We start from the raw sequence: 13,257 nt of genomic DNA on the forward strand, positions 1-13,257 counted from the left end.
TAGATCAACCAGTGGTCCTTGAGGGGGTTCCAGGTGATCCCCAGCCAAATGATGAAGGGTTGCTTGGTACAGTAACCAAATGGACCCTTCTAGATCTTTAACTCTTGAATGGACCCGTCCATTTGGTTTCACAAAGTCTACACAATTGGAGAGAATGTAGAAGAATTGTCATTTTGATCCACATGTGCCTGTTATCTCTACCAATGGTACCAACATCAATACAGCATGGAAGTGTGGGCAAAATCTTATCCAACGATAACAACAACATATTCTAAGTCTTGGGTCTGAGAGGCTAAATCTCATCAAATGTTGGTCCGTGGCTCAAATGCAGAATAAATAATGGACGATTGAAAACCACTGCTGTAGATAGATGCCTGTTGGTCTCCAATCCCGCTGTGTCTCCTTCCTCCCTCTCTTTATGCTCCTGCATGTCTGTCTGTGTGTGTGTGTGTGTGTGTGTGTGTGTGTGTGTGTGTGTGTGTGTGTGTGTGTGTGTGTGTGTGTGTGTGTGTGTGTGTGTGTGTGTGTTCTCAATCTGTCCCGCACGTTGACCACTAACATGCTGCTCTGTCACTAAAATGTGTGTCCTATAGAACCGGGACCGTCCCACAACACAACTAACTGCATGGACCTTAAGCATGGGTCAGACCTTTTAACCCTTTGTTAACCCACATTGGTCTGGGGGGGGGTGAGGGCACAGTAACAATTCCAGGCGTTTATTTATTTCAAGATCTCTTCCTTTTTATTCTAGTATTTGTAGGTCTATAAGAGCTATCTTTATCTGCCTCTTTATCTAGTTCTGTACAACAACACATTGAATTGAATGGACAATTCCGGATTAACGGTTTTCTTACCTTAATCTGATGTTATTACATCCAATTCTCCACCCAGATTGCACTGTGCGCTAAAGGTCCCTGCACACTGCTGCGTTTTTCTGATTTTATGCTGGGTTTTTCTGCCGTTTTCCGAAAAACGCGTACAGTCTGCAAGGACTTTTTTTGATCGCTCGATTGAAATAAATAATGACCATACCCTCCACAGTGTTTTGTCCCAAATGAGCTGCTGTAAAAAAGGCAAACTAGCATAAGACAGTCACCTGTACCACTCGTTGGATATAACACCAGATTAAGGTAAAAAAAAATAAGTTAACCTGGAACTCTTACAGGTCAATGTTTGAGTTAAAGTAACTCTGGGTGTATTGTAGGCTAGGTAGTGGGTCGAGTTCAAATTATGCTTGTCCACCAAGTTAACACTTAACTGTTCTCAAAACTGTTGTAGTGGAAAGGTAGTCTCGCGTAGTCAGACAACTATTCCACAAATCTCTGAATGCTAGAGTCTGGAACTACACCTCCCGAAATCCCATTAACGGAAGCTGTCATATATTATTTTTACTTCCGCTTCTGCTAAGCAGCAAGCTATACATGCTTTAGATGATTTAAATTTATATTAGGATACATGTGCAGCTGTAAAGACGGAACGGAAGTGGGGAGGAGGCTTCACTTCCGCTTTATCGGTTGCTCATGATCAGAGCTTCTGTGCTCCAGACTGTATGACTGGAAACATTTCAATATTGTGGGAGGCAACAGTCTGGCAATGCAAGACTTGTGGAAAAGTGTCCTAATCACTTAAACCCTAATATACTTAATTTACCCCAATAGCTAAAATAGGTCTGCTATTTCTTTGCCAAATGTTCACCTTATTTTTGCTGAATGTTCACCCATTATCATGACAGAGTGGGGACACTAGGGTTCATGTGTTTAAAACCTTGCACTGATTTCAAATAGACTGGTGATGGTGTTTAACAGACTAAAGGGATACGATACGGACAATATATTGGTGTCACTAACTCCCCTCACATCCAACTGGAATAGTACTGTATGTTTACATGTGGTGAATAGCAGACACCGTGAATCCCCTTGGGTGTTAATTAGACTCTGAGAGAGTACAAATGTTATGTTGTATTTGTACACTTTCAAGAGTGAAGATTTGACAGTGTACAATGATGCTAAATGTTTTAGTTAGCGGTTATCTCTGACACTACTTCAGAATAACTAAATGTTTAGGTATCTGATATGGACTCATTTAAGTACCCAGTCACTTTGACTTCATTGTTAAAGCTGCTTAATGTGAAACCATTCATGAGTACACATTGCTTCACACAATACTTAATACTTTTAAATGCATTTTGAGCATTGGCATTTCATATGTCTTTAACTAAGAAAACCCACTGTCCAGACTAAAACAAATAACTTCACAAAATGGCCATCTACCATAATTCTCACCAAACTAACAAGAGAAACTCACTATTAATCTCTCACATATTGTTCCATGCAACATAATCCGCTTTCGGTTTCCAAAAAAAGCATTGATCAAAGGGCAAAGGGTGCTCTCTGTGTGTGTGTGTGTGTGTGTGTGTGTGTGTGTGTGTGTGTGTGTGTGTGTGTGTGTGTGTGTGTGTGTGTGTGTGTGTGTGTGTGTGTGTGTGTGTGTGTGTGTGTGTGTGTGTGTGTGTGTGTGTGTGTGTGTGTGTGTGTGTGTGTGTGTGTGTGTGTGTGTGTGTGTGTGTGTGTGTGTGTGTGTGTGTGTGTGTGTGTGCGCGCGCGCGCACGCGTGTTTCTCTCATGTCTCCCGTCCTCCTTGTCTGTCCATAATCAGGTGGAGTCAGAAAGAGTCCTCGTATGCCTCTGTCGGACCTGCAGAGGACCAACACAGTCAATGACAAATCACCATGGTAAGACCCTTTAAATCAGGGGTGGGCAACTTTGACGATGGAGAGGGCCATTATATTTCCATACTCACTCCAGAGGGGCCACATTGCATGCATGTCGTAGCAAAAATAGCCAATCTACAAGTTCAAAGCGCGTCACGGCGAGTTTTGAACTTGTAGATCGGCTAATTGAATTTAAATCCTGAAAAGTATTTTTAACTAAATACAAATATATTGGACATAAAAAGGACAATAACATTATTTGTAATATACTACTCAGCAAGCATGTTTGGAATGTTTGCATGTTTGGAATTGTAAACAGCTGAAATCAATAACATATCAGTATTCCGAAATGATTGCATGCTGAAAATAGCCAATCTACAAGCTGCGTGAGGTTGTAGATCGGCTGTTTTCAGAGCATAGCACCCGTGCTCAGACATACAGACACAGAGACAGACATACATACACGCTACGTCCAACCAGGGAAACTCCCCCCTGTCAGGTGTAAAGGAGCAACTTGGACACTCAGGCATGAAGGAAGCATGAGTTCAAGTCCGTTGCTCGCCCCATGTCCCCCATGTATGGGGACTACGTTGGTGGAGGGTGTGTAGAGCCCAGGATCACATTACATAATTGACACACTGGTGAAAAATGGGTTACAAAATCGTGGGATAATTTATTTATTTTTTAAATACATACATACACACATAGCTGCGTAATGGAGAGGTTAGGCACCGCTCAAAAACACTTGTTCAGCATTCACAGGCTCAAAGTGTGGCGTGATGCCATTAACATAATGACTGATGTCTGTACAGTGACCTCTGAATTACTACAACACACACCACCCCTCCTCCACCTCATGTAATTAGCTCTAGACTGTGAGATTAGAACACACAGCACTGCTTTTGTTACCACAGGGAGGGCTGCAGTCAAGGGCTGTTAAATCCCCCCTAATGTGATTTGCAACCTCTGTCTGCTGTGCGCGTGTACACACGCATGCATGCGCACACACATAGCTGCTTCTTCCGTGACACAAGGTCAGAGTTCCACATTAAGAGAGCAGCCTCTATGGACACTACAGTGGAGAGTACAGTCTCTATGGACACTACAGTGGCGAGTACAGTCTCTTTGGACACTGCAGTGGTGAGTACAGTCTCTATGGACACTGCAGTGGAGAGTACAGTCTCTATGGACACTGCAGTGGAGAGTACAGTCTCTTTGGACACTGCAGTGGAGAGTACAGTCTCTTTGGACACTGCAGTGGAGAGTACAGCCTCTATGGACACTGCAGTGGAGAGTACAGTCTCTATGGACACTGCAGTGGAGAGTACAGCCTCTATGGACACTGCAGTGGAGAGTACAGCCTTTATGGACACTGCAGTGGAGAGTACAGTCTCTTTGGACACTGGACACTGCAGTGGAGAGCACAGCCTCTATGGACACTGCAGTGGAGAGTACAGTCTCTTTGGACACTGGACACTGCAGTGGAGAGCACAGCCTCTATGGACACTACAGTGGAGAGCACAGCTATGGCCACTGCAATGGAGAGTGCAGTCTCTATGGACACTGGACACTGCAGTGGAGAGTACAGTCTCTATGGAAACTGCTGTGGATAGTACAGTCTCTATGGACACTGCAGTGGAGAGTACAGTCTCTATGGAAACTGCAGTGGAGAGTGCAGTCTCTTTGGACACTGCAGTGGAGAGTACAGTCTCTATGGACACTGCAGTGGAGAGTACAGTCTCTATGGACACTGGACACTGCAGTGGAGAGTACAGTCTCTATGGAAACTGCAGTGGAGAGTGCAGTCTCTTTGGACACTGCAGTGGAGAGTACAGTCTCTATGGACACTGGACACTGCAGTGGAGAGTACAGTCCCTATGGAAACTGCAGTGGAGAGTGCAGTCTCTTTGGACACTGCAGTGGAGAGTACAGTCTCTATGGACACTGCAGTGGAGAGTACAGTCTCTATGGACACTGGACACTGCAGTGGAGAGTACAGTCCCTATGGAAACTGCAGTGGAGAGTGCAGTCTCTTTGGACACTGCAGTGGAGAGTACAGTCTCTATGGACACTGCAGTGGAGAGTACAGTCTCTATGGACACTGCAGTGGAGAGTACAGTCTCTGGAAACTGCAGTGGAGAGTACAGTATCTATGGACACTGCAGTGGAGAGTACAGTCTATGGACACTGCAGTGGAGAGTACAGTCTCTATGGACACTGCAGTGAAGAGTACAATCTCTATCGCATTCCTAAGCCAATAATTTGATGACCAGCATTGGTTCCCTATGGAGACACAAACAAGACTCTTTGTAAACACAGTCAAATCGTCAATCTTAATGTATCCCAAATATATTATTACCGGTCAAATTGGTTACCCTTGTACACTCAGATTTATTTCAAGAGTTTACAGTGTAGTTTGAATGTAGAATTCCAATTCCTATGGCTAAACCCATCCCCCCCTCACACCCATCATCTATCATAATACTACACCATAACCTCTCACCTGTTATTCTCTGTTACCTCCCAATAGCATGAAACCTCTCCATGGACTCATCACACACACACACACACACACACACACACACACACACACACACACACACACACACACACACACACACACACACACACACACACAAACGTGTGAATGTGTGTGGCCTGCCCTGAACACACAGCTGGAGAGTTTCTTATAAATCAAAGGAGTGCAAACAATCCACAACGGTCCTGTTCTTTATATACTGTAACACAAAGCAAATCATTCCTATTCCATGAAATAGTACATTTGAGAAAATGGTTTGAGAACATTATCTCGTATAATGCCAGAGTAAATAAATGAATAAATCAGCCCCTGCCAGCGATTTTTCTTTTTTTCTTTCAAGTACCGGTAGTCACAAAAGTATTGTTTTCCTTTAGACCCTCGGTTCTCTAGTTATAGTCTGTTGAAAATAGTTTGTCTGGCCAAAAACAAATAGTGGAATAGAAGCGAGGCAAGAAAAAGCCTTTTTTTTTGGCGATCATCTTGTGTGTCTCCTTGCAGGGAGTCGCCGAGCCCGGGCTGGAATGGCCGCGTGGGTCGACAGAACCGTCTGACGTCCAGTTCCTCCAACACAGAGGAGGACGGGATCTTCGTTAACTCCACCAGCAGCAAGCTTCTGGAGAGAGCCCACGGCATCCTCATGTTAGTATATTAGTATTAATATTTACTGTTAACTCTACCAGCAACAAGCTCCTGGAGAGAGTCCACGGCATCCTCATGTTAGTATATTATTATTAATATTTACTGTTAACTCTACCAGCAACAAGCTCCTGGAGAGAGCCCACGGCATCCTCATGTTAGTATATTATTATTAATATTTACTGTTAACTCTACCAGCAACAAGCTCCTGGAGAGAGCCCACGGCATCCTCATGTTAGTATATTATTATTAATATTTACTGTTAACTCTACCAGCAGCAAGCTCCTGGAGAGAGCCCACGGCATCCTCATGTTAGTATATTATTATTAATATTTACTGTTAACTCTACCAGCAACAAGCAGGCGAAAACAGGTGGTGGATCCTATTGGTTCACTGGTCTGAGCAACCGCCCACGTCCCCCTCCTCCCCTCCCCGGTAGAAAACACTGGTGAGCACTGGTGTCACCAAGTTTAGAGCGATGTGCTCTGCACGGTTATTCCTATGTCAGGTCTTCCAATGCATTTCCCCAGGCTTTCATTTTTTTTGCCAAATGCGAACGAAAATAAAAGCCATCTACAGGCTATGATTTTTCAGACATGATAACAAGGTACACATACTGTAAAATATAATACAAAACAAAAAAAAACAGAATAAATATTACAATAAACAGGTGCATAGGCCTTCCAATATAAGGTCAGCTAAAGTTGAACAGTATTGTCGAGCGACATGATTACCGTATGTGACGAATTTAACTTTATGCTTACGACCTTATCAAATATACAGTATTTTTACTGAAATGAACAATTAGCTGATGAATGTATGTACAGTCTATCAACTGGAAATATTAGACTGAAGATGGGATCAAGATTAGGAAAACAAAACTCACACAGAATTTCTATGTGATCGATACTAACTGCCCTTTGTCTTTTAAATAGGAGAAACAAAAACTACAAATCCAAGCCAGCTCTACCCAAGGTAAATAAGACACTGTGTTATCTGTCACATTCAATCATGTCTCATTGTGTTGTCACTATAACTTCTCAAACATGTTTATCTCAAATTACCTAAATAACTATCATCCACGCTACCCCTGAATTACATCATGTGATGTTAACGAATATACATATGTGAATCTCTAAGATCCAGTATGTCGCGACTCGCAAGGAAAACTTGAGATGATATTGTTTCCAAATTAGAACAGATTGAAAATAACCTTTTACTTGCCGTTTAACAACTTGAAATTAACCCCAGCGTCCCGTATAGACGTATCCACGGAGGGCTGCCCTGGGCGCAGCCATAGCTGAGGTGTATCATTAAGCGCAGGCTTGATACCTCAGCATTGATTGGCTACACCTGGCCTACAGGGCACCGCTCCATGGATTCGTCTTTTCTAGGGATAACATCTGACGTGTTGTGAGCTTGTAGATCTGATATATTTTGTGAAGAGACTTGGTGTAGATACTTGAAAAAGAAAGTACCAAGAACGCTGCAACTCAATGTCTGTAGTCTAGACCCTAGCCCTCATCAAGTCACCTTTTGTCCAATGCAGACCCTCAACCCAAAATGAGTTGACATCCCTGGTCTTAAGTGAACTGAAGTGATATTGATACATTTTATCAAAGCATACTGAGACACCACTGGACTTGCATCACAGCACCCTAGGGTGCCACGGCTCCCACTTTGAGAAGCCCTGCAACAGGTGACCGTGTCTCCTTTCCTTCTACAGAACCTCCTGGATGTAAAGAGTCTCAGATACCTCAGTAAACTCACTCTACACGACCGCATCACTAAGTCCCTCCTCCACCTCCACAAGAAGAAGAAACCGCCCAGCATCAGTGCACAGTTCCAGGTCAGCCACGCACGCACACACACACACACACACACACACACACACACACACACACACACACACACACACACACACACACACACACACGCCCCTCTGGCAGGCAGCCCTCTTATCTGGCCTCAATGTGTGGATGACTTCCCACCAATGGGGTGGTAGTGAAGGACTGCAAGCCCCTCTGGTCTCAATGTGTGGATGACTTCACTTCCCACATCCTCCACTGTGGCTACTTGCTTTAATCTCCCATAGGGGGAGGGTGAATTCCTCTTGCTGCTGAAATAACACACACACACACACACACACACACACACACGCTACCACACATGTGCATGCACAGATGCACATACCAGAATGTACATGTACATGGGAACTGCTGCTGCACATATGGTTTATTTTACCGTACACACACATACACAGTATATCTGTGTAATTGTGCACATCCGTAAACACAGTGGGTTGTGGCGTGTGTGTGTCATGTGTGCACCAGGTATGTTATTTATGGACACGTATGTCTCAAACATGTGGTTCAACTCAAACCAACTCAGTCCCTGAGATCTGGTTCCTCTATAAAACAGAACGTGGTTTCATATATTCGCAAACCTTTATGATCCCTTACACTATCTCTTATGTACAGTGTATGTACACTGGAATTAAATGATAGTGCAACAATTATTTACATCCACAACAAAATCTCCAGTCCTCCACTCCCTGTTGCAAACAAAATAACATACACTGTAATGGAGCAAAAAGGAGATGGGTCACAATTATTACATTACGTGTAAGTGTCTAATCACAATTATTTTTCGATAATCGCAATTTGTTAAACGCATTGTTTTGCATAATCGTCACAATTAAAAAAGCTGAAATATTTCAGAGATTTTTTCTAGTATAAAAATAGTATAACATTATTAAATATGTCCGTAATTTCTTTGTATAGTTTTGTTACAAATAACGTATTCTACTACTCTGTAAGCCTCTCTCAATATCATAACATGTTATTGTTGTTTACTCTGTAAGCCTCTCTCAATATCATAACATGTTGTTGTTGTTTACTCTGCAGGCCTCTCTCAATATCATAACATGTTGTTGTTTACTCTGCAGGCCTCTCTCAATATCATAACATGTGTTGTTGTTTACTCTGTAAGCCTCTCTCAATATCATAACATGTTGTTGTTGTTGTTGTTTACTGTTTAGTACTCTGCAGGCCTCTCTCAATATCATAACATGTTCTTGTTGTTTACTCTGTAAGCCTCTCTCAATATCATAACATGTTGTTGTTGTTTACTCTGTAGGCCTCTCTCAATATCATAACATGTGTTGTTGTTTACTCTGTAAGCCTCTCTCAATAACATAACATGTTGTTGTTGTTGTTTACTCTGCAGGCCTCTCTCAATAAGCTGATGGAGACTCTGGGTCAGTCAGAGCCCTACTTTGTCAAGTGCATCCGCTCCAACGCTGAGAAGGTACGCTATGGTTCATTTCACTTTCACTCTTTTTCCTACCAGTACTCTGCTCCTGACATAGTATAGTTTAAAAAAAATCTTAAACATACAATGTCAATTTGAGTTAAATGACATACGTTGAACAGTTTAAGTGCCATAACGTTAAGACGAGCTGAATCCAATTATGCACTGATTGCCATGGACGATAAGACGAGTTTTTAAATTTTATTTTATCCATATTTTGAAAACTCCTCTAATCTGGTGTACAGGTGATGACATGCACATTACATGCATAATAGAATTACATTTTCTTTCTTTTTTTATAATGGGCGAATTGGCAACCAAAGCCTAAACTGGTGACCACCAGGTGGTGCTGAAAAAGAGCATGATTTGTAAATGAAAATATGCTATTTGGAGGTCTTGAAATAAAAAAATACCACAAATACTGTTTTAAAAGAATGTCTGTAATCTGTTTATAGTATTAGTCGCATCAGGAGCTGACAATTAAAATAACAGTCTCCACTGCTAATTTATTTTACTTGCCGTTTAACAACTTGAAATGTTATTTGGTGGTGGGGCTTCCCACTTTAACAGGAGTCATTGTTTCTTTGTTGTTTGTTTACCTGCTCTTAATTCTCTCTGTCTTTCTCTCTGTCGTCCTCTCTCAGCTTCCTCTACGGTTTAACGATGCCTTAGTGCTGAGGCAGCTACGCTACACGGGTATGCTGGAGACTGTACGCATCAGACAGTCGGGCTACAACTGCAAATACACCTTTAAGGTAACACACGCACACACGCGCACACACACGCGCGCACACACACACGTGCGCACACACATGTGCGCACACACACATGCGCACACACACGCGCGCACACACACGCTGCTACTAAAAGCATGTCTGTGTCATCAGAGTGACATGTTCCTTCACAGACACACACATACACACACACGTACGCTCGCATACACGCACACACACACACACACACACACACACACACACACACACACACACACACACTCTAAAGTCATGTCTGTGTCCTCAGAGTGACATGTTCCTCCTTGGCAAAGGTCAGATCAACCCCTCTGGCTGACTTAGAATCTGCAAAGTTCACATTGAGTGTAAAAATAGCACATGTACATTTTGCTTCAGGCTTTCTCCCCCAGTTCTTAATTTCCTCCAAACATATTAGTGGTCTGGCGGGCAACTGATTATAAATATCTTTTGAGTGTGTCACTCTATGAATTTTCTGCAGAACAGAGCCTCGCCATTGTCCCAGAGTTTCAGTTGTAATTGTATAAACACCAGCATGTGTTTCCCCATCCACCCCCTACAGCCTTAGACTGCACTAGCTGTATTGAACTCGGACAATGGGCCTTAGTTTGAAGAGTGAGAGCTCAGCATATTTCTGCCATGATGTCTGAACCCCGTGAATCTGGGCAGCAAGGACCTTAACCTGAAAGTGCATGCGCCTCTAGCCTCAGTCCCAGCCCTACTCATCTGCCAAGAGAAAAGCCTGGTCACAACCTAAGGCAGAGAGTGCATAGCCGGAAGTGTTGGGCCGGAACATCCATCAGATGTATTTCCCCCGGATACGATATTTTCCAACACTTGTTTCATTCACAGTAAATGTACGGTACACAGATCTGTAAAGTGACTGTAAAGTGATGTCACTTTACAGTCATTCCCTTGAGCGGTACTTCTGCCAAAATCCTGCTACTTCCGCCACATTCCAGCAATGTACTCTACAGTGTAGGTCTTACCCAGCGTGATGCGCCTCCTAGTGGACAGTGAAAGAACTTAACCTGAAACTGCTGAGATACTCAACCAAAACCTTGGTTCTGGTTAACCCGTTTACACCTGTGGCTGAAAACTGTTTGGAACTGATGAGTGATGCTCAAACATGTCAAGGACCACCCAGAATTAAATGTATTTGGCCACGGACCCCCAACTGAAAATATTTTGTGTCTGTTTTTGTATGACATACGTCCGGTTTGTCTTCATCTTGAATGCTAATACCAATAGAGCCAATGCTAGCGAGCTAAGACAACGTCCACCCTCTCTCCACAAAACGTCAATATTCCAATCGCGATCGCCGATCTGATCACCACCACGGACAGCACCGTATTTTCTGAGAAAAGAGCGTGGACATGCTATGGCTAATACAGAAGCTAATGGAGTTGGTCGCCCAGACGCAGTGCAGTCAAGGCCCTAGCAACCGGAGCGATTCCAAAAATACAGAGGCAATCTTATATCGATATTAAATGCCTTAGAACGAGTATACTCGTCTAAAGCATCAAATGTGTACATGTTTGCACTGTAAGGAACAATTGAGATGTGAAGAGTTAGAAGCGTACAGTATGTTGTTTTTCTTTTTTTCTTCCCCAGTGCAGTTAACCGTGAATTGAAGTTCACACAAGTTGTGTGTCTCATTGAACACTTTCTGTCACACATTGATGTACAGTATAGTATGCTGTAGTGTATTTCTCATAAACACTCCCTCTGCTTTCCTCTGCAGGATTTTGTACATCACTTCCGAGTTCTTCTCCCAGAAGGCACTGGTACCACGCAGGCCGGCGTCCAACAGTACCTGGGCAGGAACGTCCTCGCCCCCGACGGATTCCAAGTTGGCAGGACTATGGTATTTATTTACATACGTTGCCCTCTCATTTCAGCTCTCTTATTCTACAAATAAATGTGTAACAGCCTGCTTTCCCTCTTATTAATTTTGATATTAAGGTACATAACATGTACTGTAGCATGTTATGTACACAGATTATCAGGTCACTATTGATCTAGCATCCTATAACTATGTGTTTTAGTTTATCTGTACAGATATTATACTGTTAGACTGATGGTAGGATCTTGGTATACTTACTATAATCCTACAGTAGATTTATTTCTATACATTTGTATTACCTTGTGTTGTTCTTGCTTACTGTAAATCACTCTGGATGAAGAGCATCTACTAATTGTAAAATGGAAGGGTATAGGCCTGTCATAGACATTCAAAACATGGCATTCAACACGTTTCATCCCAATGTTTATAAATACCAGCGAACGGAATCTACATACTGAGGCATTCAAATTGTCCAAAAAGTCCACTAACCATAATTGATTCACTCAAATTATTGATTGGGTCTTTCATTATTCCATCTTAAAATAGCTGGTATCCTGGATACCAAATAAAAAACCCATGTGTGTTGCTTAACTGTTTGTCCAGTAGTAATTATGGAGAGAGAAATTAGTGAATAGCTCTGTATTACGCATATTCTTTCTGATTGACGGGGTGTAATAAAGACCTGTGTATCTATGTCTCCAGTATGAACGATAGAAGTGGGCATTCCATTTGGCTGATGTCTATATAATTACAAGACCATACCTGACATTCTTGTGACCGTGCATCCGGCCAGAGTTTCTTAAATATGTGTGTTTGTGTGCGTTGCGAGTGTAAGTGTATACATGGATGACCCCCTTCTTCTTTGTATCTGTGCATGTGTGCGTGTGTGCGTGCGTGCCTAAAGCTTCATTTTAAAGCTTGCCAAAAAGAACGGACGTTAGCTCGCACATCTTCTTCTTCTTTTTGGCAAGCGGCAGCACCGTCATGTGATGGAGTATAAATTGGGATTCCCCTCCCCTCAGGTGTTTCTCCGGGAGGTTTAGGGTTAGATGGAGAGTATAAATTGGGATTCCCCTCCCCTCAGGTGTTTCTCCGGGAGGTTTAGGGTTAGATGGAGAGTATAAATTGGGATTCCCCTCCCCTCAGGTGTTTCTCCAGGAGGTTTAGGGTTAGATGGAGAGTATAAATTGAGCTCTGCGTTCCCCTCCCGTCAGGTGTTTCTCCGGGAGGCAGAGCGCCAGCGGCTACAGGCCTTACTCCACGCGGAGGTTCTGAGACACATCGTGGCGCTGCAGCGTCGCTTCAGGGCCGGTCTGGAGAGGAAGCACTTTGTCAGGATGAGAGAAGCCGCCGTCTGCCTCCAGGTAACAATACCGTCCTTTTTCTGTGAACCTCTCTCTCGTATCTTTTGCACACTGTCATGCCCTGTAGCATTTAGTCATCTACTGTCTGTATTAGCCCATTA

General features: G+C 43.0%; 1 protein-coding gene across 8 annotated transcripts in view; it reads left to right on the top strand.

Moving 5' to 3' along the window:
* The window catches only part of myo9aa (myosin IXAa), a 133,835-nt gene that overhangs the window by 92,352 nt on the left and 28,226 nt on the right, over window positions 1–13,257 (top strand). For all 8 annotated transcript variants that reach the window (XM_080771918.1, XM_080771920.1, XM_080771923.1 and 5 more), the window contains 8 exons: window positions 2,656–2,731; window positions 5,748–5,888; window positions 6,821–6,860; window positions 7,612–7,734; window positions 9,114–9,194; window positions 9,842–9,952; window positions 11,691–11,813; window positions 13,007–13,156. In XM_080771918.1, the coding sequence (XP_080628044.1) occupies window positions 2,656–2,731; window positions 5,748–5,888; window positions 6,821–6,860; window positions 7,612–7,734; window positions 9,114–9,194; window positions 9,842–9,952; window positions 11,691–11,813; window positions 13,007–13,156 (845 nt within the window). The remainder of the gene's footprint in view (window positions 1–2,655; window positions 2,732–5,747; window positions 5,889–6,820; window positions 6,861–7,611; window positions 7,735–9,113; window positions 9,195–9,841; window positions 9,953–11,690; window positions 11,814–13,006; window positions 13,157–13,257) is intronic.

The sequence above is a fragment of the Protomyctophum bolini genome (assembly GCF_963924005.1).
Source record: "Protomyctophum bolini genome assembly, chromosome: 1".
Taxonomy (NCBI): Eukaryota; Metazoa; Chordata; class Actinopteri; order Myctophiformes; family Myctophidae; genus Protomyctophum; species Protomyctophum bolini.